Here is a 16624-nt window from a genome sequence, read left to right as displayed (position 1 = left end):
ATCCGATCCGATTCGAAGTGAAACACGAAGCTGCAGCCGAAGCTGTTGCCGAAGCCATAGGCTGCAGGTGCTCGAGCGTGTGCGTGTGCTTGTGTGTGTGAGGTGAGGCGGTGGCATAATCTTGGCCTTCTTGGCCATTTCGTCTCTCCATTTCTTTTCTTTTGGCTACCTTTGTGCGTCGGATCGGAAACTCCACTCCCCACCGCTGCTCTCCACTCCGCTGCCGTCAGTCAGTCGGTCAATCAGTCAACTTTGGCTCAGTCGCGTCGCTGCCCAGTTGAGCTGCTCCCAGCAGCAGCAGCGGCATAGGTAGGAACTTACACATTTGGCTACGATCATTTGTCTACGGAACGGCGCCGCGTTAAGTTCGTTAGACGCGAAACGAAAAGGAAGTCTTGAGACGCCGACAAAAGTACAAAGAAAACCCTAAGCGAACCGCGCATTTCGTTCGCAGTGTGTGCACTGTGTGTTGCTTTGGACGTTAGCCAACTCCAACTCCACCTCCTGCTCGTACTTTTGGGCCAAGTACTGCGGCAATTAGGCCCCCTGAGTGTTTGAGTGTTAAGCTGTGAAGAAAGTTCGGCGAGTGTGCGCCAGTGCGGCAGTTACGAAACGCGGTTTCCGCCGGCGAACCCAAAAAGAAACCCGGGTTCCAGCCATATATACATCTAGATATACGTCTAGAGAATTACACACACACACATAAAGATCTGTGAGGGCGAAAAATGGGTCACCTGTCCACGTCGGAGCGAGTGTGCAGCAAGACGCCGGCCATCGCGGGGGACTCCAGTCCGCCGCTCCTGGCCAGGCGCTCGAAGCTCCCCAATGGTGATGCCCAGCAACAGGTGCGCCGTGGAGAGGACTCCTCGCCCGAACTGCCGCCCCGTGCCAAGCTCCAGCTGCCCCCCAAGCGGGAGGAGCTGCCCAGGTCGGTGGTGCCCAAGGAGATCGCCAAGCACGTGCCCAAGGATGCCATCAATCTCGAGGAGTACACCCGCACCTTTGTCGGCGATCGCGTGCTGGGTTGGCAGTTCCAGGCTCCGCTCAAGTGGGACAAAGTCATCCAGATCTCGCTCCTGCACATCGTGGCCTTCATCTGCCTGCTGACCTATCCGCTGCGTGAACTCAATCCGTACACCACCGTCTGGTGTAAGTATTGCGATACCTTCTCGCATCATCTAAGCCATCCGCATCCGTATCCATATCCATTCCATATTATTCCATCTCCATCCCATCCGGCATTGCGTAATGCCCACTCTCTCTTTCTATCGCCTCGCATTTGGAAATGGTGGACGGGGACAGGTGTGGAAACAAAGAGTCATCTCTGATCGATGCTGAAAGGGAAAAACGTTACACAGCGAGAAAAACATCGTTACAAGGGTGTTGGGATTGCTTAAACCATTCAGAAGTATATTTTAGCCAGTTTTCACTGGATATTAGTTGAATAACTCACATTGGAACTTGGAGTAGAGATCACCTTTCAGATATTATTTTGGCCAAGTTTCGGCTGCTTAGCAAGTAGGGCCCCCTATTTCTCTCAGTGTAGTTGTGTTGCTGGTGTCGCTGCTGCTGATGATGTTGTCTTTGCGGCTTCCACTCCCCCGAAAAATGGGTTGCCCCACCAATTATTTGCAATTTAGCGCGCCCGTTGGCCTTTTCTTTCTCTCGGCCATTACAAAATGCGTCCCCTTGTTATTGCCTTTAATTGATTGCCGCTTAACACTTGGCCGCCCTTTCCCCCAAAAAAAGACCCACTATTTATATTGCCCTTCAGCTTCTGCCTTTTGTTATACGACGTGTGTGTTGAAATCTCTTTCATTCGCTTTACTTTTGGGGTTGGGTTTTCAGTATTCGGTGTTCAGCTTTCAGCTTTCGGCTTTTCGCTTTTGGCTGGCATGCAATTTCAGTCTCAGCATAAAAATTGACTGACACAGGTGGATTGCAGAAAACAAAACCAAAACGTGCTGCCTCTGGTATAAATATGCGGCCAAAAGAGCGCTTGTCGCCGCGAAAGAGAAACAAGAATCGCTTGACACAAATTTAATTGGGTCTTTGGAAGATCTAAACCATTGTCATCGAACCTCGAAGTTGGATAAACAAGGCTGAGCTAGAAATTTCTGGGTCTTTTAGTGTTTTCCATGAATCATGATTTATTCATAAATAGTTAAAAATAGTTTGTGGTTCCGAAGGTGGCTCTAGATAATACGAGGACTATCTTCTGATCTTAACTTGTATCTGTCTTTTAACTGCAGATCTTCAAAGTTACCAAGGTGTAACCATTTTAGATCTCAACTCGCAAAACTCAAAACTCAGACAAACCAGACAAAAGATGATTTATCTGTGCGGTAAGCACTGACTCAGTTTATGAGCACTACACATGCGAGTGGGGCAAAAAATCGGTTGACATTGAGACAGAAATCAGTTTGGAGGGGGGATGCTCCACCAGCGATTTCGTTTTCATTGGAATTACCAGGTCATACGAAGCTGCAGGTACTTGGTTACTTGGGTTACATGGGGCACTTCCCCCTTAATGGCCGTGCAGCGAAAAATGCCTTAATACCTGGTAATTTTCAATATTTATTGCACATTGTGTGGTATGACAGGTACAAAAAAATCCGAAAAAAACTGAAAAACTGAGTACAGGGAGTATCCTTGCAAGCTGCGTATCCCTTTTTGGGGCGTCGAGCTCGTAAATATTTTGGCAAATTGCCGGACGAACGTGCAGCGCTTAAAGATGCTCGATGATGCTCCTGAGTGGCATGCTGGGAATTATCATCTTTTGCCGGTTTTCGTAGATGGCGAAAATTGTCGTGCTCGGTTCGAGATATTGATTAAATGCGATGGGTCTGAAAATCAAGGGAGCAAAAGCCGCCGAGGGGACTTACATAAGCGCATTAACATTGGGCGTTAATGAATCCGGCCAAAAAACTAACATTTGTATAAGGAGGCAGCGGGCAGCGAGTCAACGCACTTCTTGCGATTCAGGGACACAGATGTTTTTTCGGTTTTGGAATCACAAAAGATGAACGGCGAATGGTTAATGCAATACAGCGATTCCGTAGTCAAGTCGGAAATCTAATTTCGAAACAGACTGAACTTGACCTGTATTTGCTTGCAGTGCCCCAAGTTGCACTGCATTTAAAATGCAAATGCAAATCTCAAAATTAGATATCGTGATATAGTCATTCGAATGGCGGCCCAAATATAAATGTGCACTGCCATTTGCATTACCGCAACAAACAAGCACAAGAAATGGGAATATTTCATGAGCAACTGGGACCCCAAGATACATAGATATACTTCATATATGCATAGATTTAATGTACCTATGGTTATGGTTATTGGTTTCTCAAAGTTCAGCTCATAGGTGGTCACCCATTTGTGGGCACACCAATGATAAGTTTGTTCATTTCCGCACTCGGCGTGGCCTTTAATTGTTAACTTTTTTTTTTTTTGGTATTTTGGTGAGACGAAACTGGTTTTGTCGCAACATTTTGAAGGCTAATCTTTCCTCGAATCAATTGGACGTTCCATTCAGAGAAATCGTTAATGGTTCATTAGTCGGTTGCCGAAATATGCGAGGTGTGAGCATATGCCCAAAGATCCCTCCATACCGGCGATCGTTAGTTGAGGCGGAAAACCCTCTTGCTATCAAATAGTCATTACTTCTAATTATCCAGTACAATGGGAATGGTGACAATGGCATTTTGCATATTCTAATTGAGGAACTAATGGTTGAGATCGACTGCAAGGGCTTGCACCTGATATTTCTGATGACAGTAGTCGCAGTCGTGATCAGTCATTCACCGAACTGTCTGTCTATTATAAAGTTCCCCGTATCGACAACCTTGGGCGATCTTGGTTCTCTTTTATACTCCATTTGTTTGTCCGCGGAATTAGCACTCAGCCTCAAATAGCTCAATTTGCGGAAATGTAATTTCGGGTTTTCCTATTGCCATCCAATTAGCACTGCTTTTGTTCAAAAAATCTTTATAGCCAACACTTACATTTAACTTTAACTCTAACTCTCTATCTCTATACATTTTAGCCTTCTTTGTGGGCGGCGTGGCCGGATTTGGAGTTACGGCCGGAGCCCACAGGTTCTGGACCCACAAGAGCTACAAGGCCAACACCGTGCTGCGCTCCATTCTGATGGTCTGCTACTGTGTGGCTGGACAGGTGAGTTGTCTAGGGTTTTTAGATGGGTTCCAAGATTAGTTAGTCGACCTTTGGTGGCACACGTAATGCCACCTGAAGAGTGGTCCGCAATTTGCCAATTCATTTGACGCGACACCTTCGTTTTTGCGTTCATTTTTCGGGGCTGTAATGCAATTAACATTAATTGCATCATTAAGTATAACAACTTAATGCCTGTCGCGGCTGACAAACTGTAAAATTGACAATTCCAACTACTCGCCAAAGTGCTTTGTGTATCCCGCAGATACATTTGTCTTATTTAATGACTGCAGCGATTAAGCGCAGCCACAGAAGCTAAAATCAAGCTCAGCTTCAAAAAATAAGATATATACATTGTAAAATACGAGTATGTATGTACATATGCTGAGCGACTTGGATATTAAGAGAAGCCATCAAATTTGACGACTTGTTAAATAAACCCCCCTGACCTAGCGAAGATTTCAGCGTTTAGATACGGATACTTTAAAAGATATATCATTTTTACGGTCAATTTCGTTTTATTTTAGAGATTTGTGATTAACATGTTTATCTGATAACTTCTTTATGTAATATCAAATAACGCTTTTCAGAACACGCTGTATGACTGGGTTCGCGACCATCGAGTTCATCACAAATACTCGGAGACGGATGCGGATCCCCACAATGCCAACAGAGGCTTCTTCTTCTCGCACGTGGGCTGGCTGATGATGCTGAAGCATCCGGAGGTACTGCGTCGCGGTCGCCAGATCGACATGAGCGACATTCTGGCCGATCCCGTGGTGCGCTTCCACCAGAAGTACTTCATCCCCCTGAAGACCTTCTTCTGCTTCATCTTGCCCACCGTCATCCCGGTCTACTGCTGGGGCGAGACCTGGACCCTGGCCTTCATCCAGCAGTGCTTGTTCCGCTACGTGAGCAGCCTCAACTTCACCTGGTCCGTGAACAGTGCCGCCCACTTGTGGGGATCCCGCCCCTACGACAAGTAAGTGTGATTACCATGTCAGATGCTGATACTATCATGTTGAATTTGGGGAATGAGTGCAGATGTTTCTACTGACATTTCTAACTGAGCTGCTGTTATCTGTTCCTCTCCAGGCGGATCATGCCCAGCGAGAACATCTACGTCTCTCTGTTGGCCATGGGCGAGGGATGGCACAACTACCACCACGTCTTCCCCTGGGATTACAAGGCAGCTGAGCTGGGCAACTACACCGTCAACTTCACCACCATGGTGCTGGATGCGTTCCACAAGCTGGGCTGGGCCTGGAACATGAAGCAGCCGTCCAAGGAGCTGGTGCGTCGCACCCTCGAGAAGTACGGCGATGGCACCCACGCCTCCCAGCTGGGCGGACCCGAGGAGTTCAAGGATGGCGTGGTGGCCGGTGCCACCATGGTGGGTCATGTGCACTATGCCGAGGTACCGGATCCCGAGCTGGAGTACGATGCCGAGTCGAGCAGCACGGAGAGCGCCAAGTTGGATGAGAACGAGAACGAGGGCGAGCGGATGAAGAAGTCGAAGAAGGCGGCCAACTAGGGACCTCGAGGATCGGGATACTGGCGTCCGGGCATCCAGGTCGAGATCGAGATGGGCTCGCGGATCACCGATGGGAAGGATCGTCACTTAATCTTGCGTCTGTCTATGCGAGGGCGGGACATAGTCGATAATCGTTTTTTAAATTAAACCCTATTCTATTCTATCATTATCCAAACCAACACACCTGCACCGCAATGGTTAACAATCACAATCACACTCACTCCAACACCCAACACCCAGCAACCAACAACTAACACTCAAACACCCAAAACACCCAAACACCCACATTCACTCATTTTCGTATCTTCATTTGTGTAGGTTTAGGTATTTAGCACGGTACGACATAAGTTATAAGTCACACACAAATTTACGTATAGACGACAACAACAAAACTTGCTCTCCGTCCGAGACAAATAAAAAGAAAATAAATATTTACAAATAAAAACAATTCGAAAATCCAAAGTAAATCGCCTTTCAATTGGTCACTAATCGTGGGTCTCTCAAATATGAGTTCTATTCATACTCATATTAAATCATATTGCAAGTAAGGCCATTCACATTGGCGATGGAAAAATCCGCCTTATGCAAATGAGCCTAAAGTGCGAAAAGTGTTCTAGAATTAATTTACCATGACCATGAGTAAATCTTCCATTGCATTTGGGATGATTCGTTCTAGGAAGCTCTAAGCGAATATTAAGTATGGCAAACAAGAAGTGCGAAAACTGTTTTTGAATATATATTCCAAAGATTACCATAACCTAGTCTATATGAACAATTGACGTCAATGCCCCGGAGTTGTGAAATCTGAGTTCTGACAGTGAGTCACGAATAATAAATAGAACTATGACACGTGACTCCAAAAAGTTGGCTGTTATTTACTTTAGATTTAGTTTCTTAGTTTAGGTTCTAGTATTGATAGTATCTAATGCTCATTTGTTTTTCAAGTGCAGAATCTTTCAAGGGCTCTCTAGTATTTGTAAGCTATTTCAGTTTGGTTTTACAGATCTTAAAACTTAGTACTTGGAGTGTTTGCTTATTGGTTTTCCTAAAAGTACAATTGCCATTATAGAAACGCGACAATATAGCCCAATGCCATCTGTAGCGTATAAAAGATGGATGTGTTAAAGTAAATATGCACACACTTAAAGTTCAGAAAACGATGTTAATCAGTGCAGCAAAGTCGCCGCTTCAAATGTATCTTAACAATTACTGCTGGTGAAAATATCTTCCACTTTGATAAACTCATTTTCAAGTTATTCAGTCCAGATGCAAATGAAGGTGGCCAAAAACCCACGGTGGGACTTCCACTCAACCACCCACGAAACTATCTGCCAGTCACACTTAATGACAATTTGAGGCTGTGACGAAATTAAAATGCAAATGGAAATTTAAATTGAAATGGGAAATGGAGACGCCGCTTGCCATTGTTGTCTTCCAAGGCGCGATTACACATTTATGTTTTCCGAAAGGGGAGTAGCTGGAGTTTAGGCCAAGTTAGCTTAGGCCAACTGGTTTCCCTGTGACTTTGACTTTGGACTACGTGACGAGGTGGGCATCTGACAAGGAAGCGCGCCTAGACGCTAGTCATAGTTCCCTAATCAATTAACTAACTTCCCCACCTGAGATCCCCCCCTGGGATCCTCCACTTGGTCTGGCCTACGTGCACTCGGCACGTACGCCGATCTTAAACTCAATCTCCAGAAGAACCGAGAACCGAGAACCTTGAAAAGGTTCAAGCCATCAGACATTCAAGGGGAATTCCTGGAGCAATGCCCTCTTCTTTATATCACGAGTCTCAAGTGCATGGGAGTTCCCGATCGACGGGTAACTTCATTACTCCTGCCGCACTTGGTTTTTATGACTTGTATGCTCACGGAGCTAAAATATGGTAATTATGCGAATATTTATAAGCAATTTTATATTATGCCATGCAGAGAAATGTCTGTCTCTCAAATGAGTGCGGATATTAGTAGGCAATAAGAAGTAAATATATTTTAGGCAGAGATTTCCGTGTACCAACATATTCGGCTCAGTCGAATATCAGTGCTGAAAGGTAGCAAAGATTTCTCTCTGTGCACTCAGCCTGTAGGCCAATTGTTGGGAAGGTCAAGTGCTTTGCCAATATCAACAGTAAACGCAATGGCCAAAAAGTGCCAGGCCAAGACCCCACCGTGACACCTTCATCTCATTAGCGTTTCGGTGTGGCTGTCATCGCCATCACCATCGCCATCGCCACCTAATTGGTGACGAGCCAGTGGACAGCAAACGAGCACTCGATTCAGGCCACTTTTGTGGGCCTAGTTAATTGAAGGTTGTGCCAAAAGGGCTGCATCGGCATTTCATTACTCCCATTGGCGGGCGTTCAATGGAAGAGTTGAGTAAATAGGTGAGTGAAATAAAGGTAGAGTTTTGAAATCCATTTGTTTCTGCCCCGAATATGATACATTTTATCTAAAATCACTCTATTTGCACAGGCATAGATCTATATGCAGATATTCAACTTTCAGCTTGTTTTTTGTTAGCAAGTTGTAATTAATAGTTTTAAGTTGGCTAAAAGCGATCGAACTGAGATAGCCGGTTTAATAAAAAAAATGAACTTTGTTCCCAGTCAGAAAACAAAATCAATAGATACTTTTGTTCAGAAGATTTCGATTGTATTATAACATCTTATGATCTCTCCTCTGAGAACTAAAAACGTGCTGCTTTACTTTCGTTTAACAGATTCCAACTCTCTTAGTTTGGATATCGTTGAACTTGTACGTTGTAAATCATGCTGGTTGGCTATTTTTAAAAATCACAAATGTTTTTTGAATGCGAGATAAACAAAAAAGCAGCGGATTCGCATAGCAATTAATGCGTTATAGGGCTCGGCCTGCCCTGAACTCTGGTCGGCTTTGTCTCAAGATTGATGCCAAATTTATGGGGATTTCTTTTCGAGCATTTCCCCAACTTGGCGCGCAAAACAGCCAAATTTGGTAAGCGATAGGCCTATGAATTTGCATAATATTTCAACTGGTCGATGTGTTTGGCTTATGGGCATTTTGGTGGATCCAGTCCGCCTCCGGCTGTTCGAAGGGCCTTGATCGCAGCACGAGATCCGTGTGGGTGGGTGGTCATCCGGCAGCGTCACATCTCCGGCGACTGGCCCTCTTTCTCCGGAGAAACTGTGAACTGTGAGATAAATAAATAGCGGCCACAATTGCTCGTTAAACTTTTAATTGCGCAGGGGAAAGAGTTGCAGCGATCGTAAAGCAATCAAGATAGCGGTCGTTTAATGACGTGACCGGGCGACAATTTCCAATTCCTAGGCGTTAATAACCTTGCCGCGCGATCCGGAGTTTCTATGACGCAAAACGCCAGTGCCAGGTCGAGTGGCCCGAAATTTGCGTAACTTTGGCGAATGGCAAACGAAAGCTTCGACTCCGGCACTCCGGTACTCCGATACTCCGACTTCCCCCAAGACCCCAAGATCCCAGATCCACGGCTAATTGGAAGCCGATGCGGTGACATCGAAGTCCATGATCGGTGGTATGCAGCCTCTCTTTTGGAACAGGTATCCTATCCATCCATCTATGCTATGAGCTAGTGCTTCCAGCTGAGAGTCTACGCAATTGTCGATTTTGAAAGGGCACCTTTATCTTGTGGATTTGGTAACCTGTGCGTGCTTTCGGTTGCTTTTCCTCGGCTGGCATTTGGTCGATGGTCCATCATCATAAGCTGTTGATGTGTTGGTCGAGCATTTGATTTATTTGCGCGGTCTTTGGCCAGGGCGTTTGGCTTTGAAATTGATTTCTTCGATAGCGGAGAAAAGAAACCGCTGTGTGGTTCCATTTTTTATTGTCCCGCCAGCGGCTTTTGCAATGCTAAAACCTGTTTTAAAATTCGTCAAAGACAATGCGAGCAACAAAACCAAAATAAAAAAACAAAAAAACGAACGCTAAAACATACAAAACATATTTAGTTCAAACGTCTTGTGACTTGCACAAATCGTTTTGAATAAGTGAGACATCGGGCAGCGCACAGGAAAGAGTATCTCCACAGCCACATTTGTATATATTGTGTGGCCCCTTCATGCTGCCGCTGCGGATTCGACGACCAGAGTGGCGAAGCAACTCCCCCGATTATGGATGCATTCTGCAAATCATTTTCATTTTCATTTTCCGCGGCAACAACGTATAGTTGCGAAAACCCTTGACGAGCTGAGCTGAGTTGTCTGTCAAAAATTGCAGGTACACGGGTAGAAATACATTTGTTACATGACTGCAAGTCGCTTTCATCTGGCCAAATATAAGCGCGATCTATCTAAGGTCCAGTATGCAAAACAGGCCATAAAGTTTTAACAGCTCCATATGTGTGGCTAATATTAGTTGACTCTTTTTTTTAATTTAAAGGTTTCTCTGGCTACCTGATTTGGTTTTCGATTGCAGTTCACTGGCAGAGGATTCGTAGCTCTATTCATATCAATCGCATCATTTTTAGCCGTGTAGTCCCAGTTCGCCTGCAGCAGTAATTTTCTCAGCACATGGAGTTGACTAAAACCTTCGAATTGCGGCAACCTCTTTGACATTTGTCCCCCTTTGTGAGCAGTGGCTTTGGACAGTAGACAGTGGACAGGTGGACAGCGGACAGTGGACAACAGCAAAAGACAGCGCTTGCGCAACCATGAGGCCAGTTTTTCTCGCTGGCCCCGCAGACATTTTAAGTGCATGCCGTTTCCGGAGCCCGGATCTCGCGGGCTGCATTTCGGTGCTGGAGCTGGAGCACTTGGCAGCGCAATTCACCATTCGGAGCTAATGACATAGACCTTAGAGTTTGTGTGGCGGAATTTGCATAGCTACGTAATGAGAGTTCGAGCTTACAGCTATTTATTTGCTTAGATATTGCGAATGCCGAAGATGGGCGACTGTCGAACGAACTCGTCCAGCTTGGACTGGAACAGCTCCGAGGTGACCACCGTGCCGGGCGTCCACAGTGGATCACGCACCACGAACTCCACCCACACCTTGGCGTACAGCTGCTGCAGCAGCTCCTTCACGTTGATGGCCGTCGTGTCCGTGTTGAGAACGAATCTGGAATGGAAGAGTTAAGATGATGTTCTATGATTCTTGCTTATTTCAATCAACTTACTTCAATCCAGAGGGAGTTTCCAGGTAATGCAGGGCGTAGCGATTGGTCTTGTAGTAGAGGAAGCCCTCCTTGGGATCGTGGGGCGATATCTTGCTCACAAAGGACTTGATGGAGAAGAGCATTCCGTAGGTGAGTTTCGCTTCCTAAAAACAAATCCCCATTTATTGAATAAGTTTATTTTGTGAATGAATCTCTTACTTCCTCGCGGGTGATGCCCGATTTCTTGGTGCGATTCCATTCGGCGTAGTGCAGCAGTGTGCCGAACTTGTCGAATATGTACAGATTGAAGATGGTCATGCTGCTGAAGCTATTTGGAATGGCATTAGCCGTGAAATTGCGCTATTTCTGGCGAATTTATGGAATGCAAATTACTTCGATTTCCGATGCAAAACAAAAACATTCGCCAGGTGCTGCCAACCTGCGGCGAATCGGTAGTAAAAATACCAAAAACAGCTGCGAGTAGGCTGTACGCCAGTGCTGCCCATAAGACGTTACGTTTTTTATTTTGAATTTTAATTGCTTACAAAAATCAATAATTTAGATAACATACAAAATGAGATCCATTCTAAGGCCTTATTTGATTTTGGACTTGGCAGATGGGCTGCCCTTTTTCGCTTTTTTTTCTTCCTGCTCGGGCATCTCCACCACATAGGGATACTCCTCCGGATGATTCACCTGCTCTCGACTGGATTCCCTGCTCTTCAATTGGATGTCATCAACAGGTGTGCTCCTACCTGTGGGAAACTTTGGGGCACTTCTGTTCTGCAGCTCTTTGGATTTCCTCCTTGGTCTTTCCTCGGTGATGTCAGCCATCTCCACCGTCTGGGGATATGCGGCAAACTGGATGGTCTTTCTCGATTCGGAGCTGGTTGTTGAAAGGCTTTGGAGGAGTAATTAGATGGAATACTCTTGGATGGATTACTACGTGGTTTCACCTGTCTTCACAGCTGGGAAAAGGGAGCTCTGTTCGCTTCATTTTAAAGTACCGGATTAGGCAGGCGATGATGGGCTCGGTGCCGATGATTGGCATCTTTATTTGGATTACCTATGTTAACAAGAAAAAGGTTACTTTTGATTATGAGAGCAAATGATAGGTATCTCCCTGTTTACTCACTTGACCTGGTGCTCCTTTGGACGTCCCGCCTGTCGTATGGCCGGTGGTTGTCAATGAAGTTCTCCTGCTTGGTGAGCAGCGCTCCCTCGGAGGTGGGATTACTCAGACTTTGCCGGAATGCAGCTCCACTCGCCTGCAGGCGGCGGGCCTGGAACTCCCGGTTCTCCAGCTTCAGGCGCTCGAAGTGATCCTCCGGAAACTGGCGCTTGGTCACGCCGGAGTGTCCATTGTTGCTGCGCCGCTGCTTCGATTGCTCCTCTTGCCGGCGACCTTGGGCGGGATTGGATTTCTCCGCAGACCGACGGGATCTGGACTCTCCACCACCTCCGGCACCATCTCTCTGATTGTTCGAAGTGCGACGCGATTCGCCAGCTGCCTGGGGATGGGAACTCCGCCTGGACTCCTTCACCTCGCCGCTGGTTACAGTTGGTAATCTTCGGGATTCGTTGGTGCTGCTGGTTATTTGCTGAATCCGCCGAGCTTCCTTCACCACTTCCCCCCTGGGTAACCATCTGGATTCAGTGGCGTTACTGGTTATTTTCGGTATCCTTCGGGAGTCCGCCATCTCCCCGCTGGTTATGTGGTGCAACTTCCTGGTATCGTTGGCACCACCAACCATCTTTGTGGTCCTCCGCGACTCTCCACTCGTGATGTTGGGCAGTCGCTTGAGCTGGTCACTGGTCATGTTGGCAATTCTCCTCTTGTCCACCACTCCGCTGGTAACCGTCGGTATCTTCATGGCATTGGACATTCGCTTGGACTCACCACCGCCGCTGGCGCCATGATGAGCTTTCTTGGATGTGGACGGGTGCTCCCTCTCCACTTCGGAGTTAGCAGATCGCCAGTAGGGTCTCTCTTTGCGGTGCTTTCTGTCCGTATCCTGGGATTCCTGATAGGACGAGTGTCCCCTGCCACGCGATCCCCTCCTGCTCTCCTCCTCCTGTCGGCGGCGATCCGTTTGGAGACTGGTGGTCCTGAGATTCTTCGATTGCACCATCGGCAGTAGCATCGGCATGTTCGGCGGAGTGATCATGCCAGTGGTGTACTGCTGACCTCTCGGCCGGATTTGGTACTCTCCTGGTGAAGTAAGAGGTTACGTATGAGGAAGGTTTCGAAAGCTATCTTTCAGATTAGTTACCAGGCGTCTCCTCAACGTCTGAAGCGAATGGCGGCAGGTTGGCCGAGGTGCGCACATTGCGGAACATCTTCATTCCCCTGCGACCGAGCTGGCTAATTTCCGGAAAGAAGGTGTCCCACTGCGGAATGCTACGTTAGGAGAGGGAGCACAGGAATACACCTGATCTTACCAGGTAGAATATACCGTACGCGAGGAGAATGGCCAGCATCAGGACGAGCGTGAACTTGGTGAACTGCATCAGGATGAAGACGAGCACACCTCCGAGCACCTCCATGTGCGCCACGCCGAGCAGCTCGAAGCAGTGCCGCACCTCGCAGATGCGCAACGTGGCCAGGTAGTCCAGCACGGAGTTCACTTGCTCGCAGGCGCACCCAATAGCGTCCGCCATGGCTGAAGTCGAGGAGTCTGTGTGCGTCCCAGTGAAGGCATTTCTCCCCAGCACAGGGTTTCGAAAAGCTAATGTGCGGCGAGACTTACTGCCAAAGCAAAGGCAATTGGATGTTGACTAGAATGGTATCTCCTCTTAATTGAAACTTCATGCTCTATTTATATGCCTAAAATGCAATATACCTTTTGCTGTTGGGCATAGGATAGATTTTGAAATTTCCCGCCTATTTCTGTATTTTTCAAATAAAAAGTATTTTGTTGGTATATTTTGGTAAGCTCAGGTCACACTGCCAAACAGCTGATATCGCAGACTTCGAAGTTTGTTTTTATTTTTGCAAGGCTGATTTCTTATCATTGAGTTAACCAACCGTAAGTACTATAACTACTATTTATCTGCACTTATATACGGAGCATATTAATCATTTTGCATTTCTCAGTTAAATGCTAAGACGCACAATGGCGGAGTTCGACGTGAAAGCCGGCCTGCAGCACGTGTTGAAGCGCATTGACGAGGTGCTCCTCCAGCGGCCCAAAGTTAGTTCACCTAATTAAATTCATTTAGTCATGATCTCCTGCATGCAAATCATTATCTGCTACACAGGAAGTTGCAGCTGCCAGGCCGCTGCTCGTTGCAGTGAGCAAAACAAAGCCGGCGGAGGCCGTAATCGAAGCCTACGAGGCCGGACAAAGGGACTTTGGGGAGAACTATGTGCAGGAGCTGGAGGAGAAGAGCCGCCACCCGGACATACTGGCCAAGTGCCCCGACATCAGGTGGCACTTCATAGGCCACATGCAGAGCAACAAGATCAACAAGGTCAGCATCATAAGCTTCCATCCATTATCAGCAACTTTATCTTGTTCAACTCATTGTTTATTTGGTACAGGTCCTATCTGTGCCCAATCTGCGTATGATCCAGACCGTGGACAGCGAGAAGCTGGCCACCAAACTGGACGCAGCCTGGTCCAAGCAACAGCCCACCCCTGAGGAGCCACTGCAGGTGCTCATCCAGATCAACACCAGTGGCGAAGATGGTGAGTCGCACGCCCCCAAGTCAGCCAGCTGTATACTTACTTTCCCAAATCCTTCGACTCTAGTTAAGAGCGGAATAGAGGCAAAAGATGCGCCTGCACTCTACCAGTTCATCAGGAGCAACCTCAAACACCTGAACCTGCTGGGCATAATGACCATTGGCGCATATGGCTTTGACTATAGCAATGGACCCAATCCGGATTTCGTGTCCCTGATGCAGGTGCACCGAGCAATATGTGAGGCGCATTCCTTGGCCCCGGACTCGGTGCTCGTCTCCATGGGAATGTCCAACGACTTCGACAAGGCGGTAAGCTGCTAACAGACTGAGCCAGTTCCGTCGCTAACTATTCCGTTCCAAACTATTCCTTAGATCGAAATGGGCAGCACAGTGGTGCGCGTTGGCTCTTCTATTTTCGGCCATCGGGCGGCCAAGGCGTGAGGGGAGCGGGAATGTGATAGGAATGCGTTGCGGGCACTGAATACAGTCGATTCCCAATGACGTCCGATCTCCCGACAGAGCAACAGAGCAGCCTCCAAGTTCGCCCATGTATCAGGTGGAACTGGGTATATTCACACAGACTAACCTAGTAGAGCGTCAAGGAGATGATTTGGCGTTTAAATTTAGAAACCCATGAGATAAACAAATGTTATGTATAGGCTGTTGTTCACCTTATTTGATTGTTAACCCTTCATAAACAATGCTTCCAGAATGTCAAAAACCATTAATATGCCCAGATACATTCGGCACCTTGGAAAACTGAATACATTTGCGGCAGTTTTCATTAATTTGAACATTCCTTTGACTGCGTCTTGCTCGTTTTTTGCACTTTGTGCTATTTATACATTCGCGCATATTCAATGCTACTTTGCGTATTAGATTGTGGGCAGTTTTTCTTCAACATCTTCTTGTTTTGGTTTGGCCCCAGGCCAAAAAGTCGCCTGGTTACGTGCCAAACTGGCAGCGCCAAGAGAGTTTTCGCCGAAAATCACTTTCAATGGAGCACGAAGAAGACTGCAGCCGAAATCGATTTTCATTATGTCTGATCGATGAATTATGAAGGCTTTCTCGCACGGATCGCATCGTTAATTGAGATATTTTCCGTTTCATATTTATGCAAAAAGCCTTAATTTATTATAATATTAGCCAGCGAGGGGAATGAATTCAGGTGCCACAGATGACATCATATAAATGTTGTTTTCGAAATTGTTTTGCTTTATTAAAATATTCACTATGGAAAAAGCGTACTGAATCGAATTAATTGCGCCAAAAAAATCTATTATTAAATCTATTATCTAAATCTATTAAGTCAAAGAATGTGTACTATATGGCTAAGCCAATTGGGCTTAAATTGCTTGTTAAAAACTAAAATAAAAACTAAAGAATGCACAATTTGCTGATTTCTGTTGTACACAATTTTACTGTTTAGGTATTTAAAATTGACAGCACTGCATAAATTATTTTGAGTATTGTAATACCTAATATATGTATTCAATAACAAGGTTAATGTATCATGACGTGGTGCTCAAAGTTGATCTGAAATGGAAATCCTACAGCCTTCCCATTGTTATGCAATGTCCGCGGATGACTAGCATATAGATAAAGTCAGATGTTTATTCCACATTTGTTGCCGAAATAACTCTGGTCCAATATCGGGTTCGTTGGATATTTATGCGACACGAAATCCGCCCGATCGCCGTGTATACAGATATATCTACATATATCTATAGATTTGGAATTCTCGCCGCTCGCCTCTTTTCATATTGCACAATGTGCGGGGCATTTCGAAAACAAAAAAAGAATTGAAAAAGAAAAATAAACGTAGGCGAGCAAAACATCGAGTATATAGGCGTATATATATGTATATATTATAGATATATATGTATGCTGTTCGCAGGCGAAGGAAAATGTAGGTGATTTCAGCGCAAGAGGACACCTTTTGGGAGGTGGCCTCTGGCCAAGAGATGGGCCGAGTGGAGCAGAGCAGTGTAGAGCATAGTAAAAGAAAACAAAACAGAATCGTATCTGAGGATGGGGAAATGTATCCACAACAGAGAGCAGCGCTACGAACCAATCCGAATCGGCCCGAAATAAATTCCGAACATATGTATAGGCTGCTG

The 16624-nt window shown here is 46.2% G+C and overlaps 4 protein-coding genes across 5 annotated transcripts; 2 read left to right on the top strand and 2 right to left on the bottom strand.

Moving 5' to 3' along the window:
* The first annotated feature begins 328 nt into the window (after window positions 1–328).
* Window positions 329–6110, top strand: LOC6538852 (acyl-CoA Delta(11) desaturase). The gene is made up of 4 exons (XM_002099329.4): window positions 329–1149; window positions 4049–4179; window positions 4767–5158; window positions 5272–6110. Exons 1-4 carry the CDS (start codon window positions 726–728, stop codon window positions 5708–5710), a joined length of 1386 nt encoding a protein of 461 aa, XP_002099365.1. The 5' UTR covers window positions 329–725; the 3' UTR covers window positions 5711–6110.
* Window positions 6111–10521: 4411 nt separating this feature from the next.
* Window positions 10522–11256, bottom strand: LOC6538851 (trafficking protein particle complex subunit 1). Its single transcript, XM_002099328.3, has 3 exons — window positions 11036–11256; window positions 10838–10980; window positions 10522–10779 (listed from the first exon to the last, which is right to left on the bottom strand). The coding sequence occupies exons 1-3, from the start codon at window positions 11132–11134 to the stop codon at window positions 10584–10586; spliced, it is 438 nt and encodes a 145-aa protein (XP_002099364.1). The 5' UTR covers window positions 11135–11256; the 3' UTR covers window positions 10522–10583.
* A 41-nt stretch (window positions 11257–11297) lies between these two features.
* LOC6538849 lies at window positions 11298–13596 on the bottom strand. 2 transcript variants are annotated; one of them, XM_015193587.2, is made up of 5 exons: window positions 13259–13596; window positions 13090–13207; window positions 11952–13028; window positions 11773–11882; window positions 11298–11702 (listed from the first exon to the last, which is right to left on the bottom strand). In XM_015193587.2, the coding sequence occupies exons 1-4, from the start codon at window positions 13475–13477 to the stop codon at window positions 11815–11817; spliced, it is 1482 nt and encodes a 493-aa protein (XP_015049073.1). In that variant the 5' UTR covers window positions 13478–13596; the 3' UTR covers window positions 11298–11702; window positions 11773–11814. The 2 variants fall into 2 exon arrangements, with proteins under 2 accessions (XP_015049073.1, XP_002099362.1); XM_002099326.4 differs by having other exon boundaries at window positions 11298–11717; window positions 13259–13595.
* A 173-nt stretch (window positions 13597–13769) lies between these two features.
* LOC6538848 (pyridoxal phosphate homeostasis protein) lies at window positions 13770–15228 on the top strand. Its single transcript, XM_002099325.4, has 6 exons — window positions 13770–13845; window positions 13914–14010; window positions 14078–14290; window positions 14361–14508; window positions 14572–14813; window positions 14877–15228. Exons 2-6 carry the CDS (start codon window positions 13918–13920, stop codon window positions 14943–14945), a joined length of 765 nt encoding a protein of 254 aa, XP_002099361.1. The 5' UTR covers window positions 13770–13845; window positions 13914–13917; the 3' UTR covers window positions 14946–15228.
* The last annotated feature ends 1396 nt before the right edge of the window (window positions 15229–16624 follow it).

Source organism: Drosophila yakuba, chromosome 3R, assembly GCF_016746365.2.
Source record: "Drosophila yakuba strain Tai18E2 chromosome 3R, Prin_Dyak_Tai18E2_2.1, whole genome shotgun sequence".
In the NCBI taxonomy this organism is placed as follows: Eukaryota; Metazoa; Arthropoda; class Insecta; order Diptera; family Drosophilidae; genus Drosophila; species Drosophila yakuba.
Note: the sequence above shows the minus strand (reverse complement) of the source record. Positions and strands in the feature narration are given on the sequence as shown.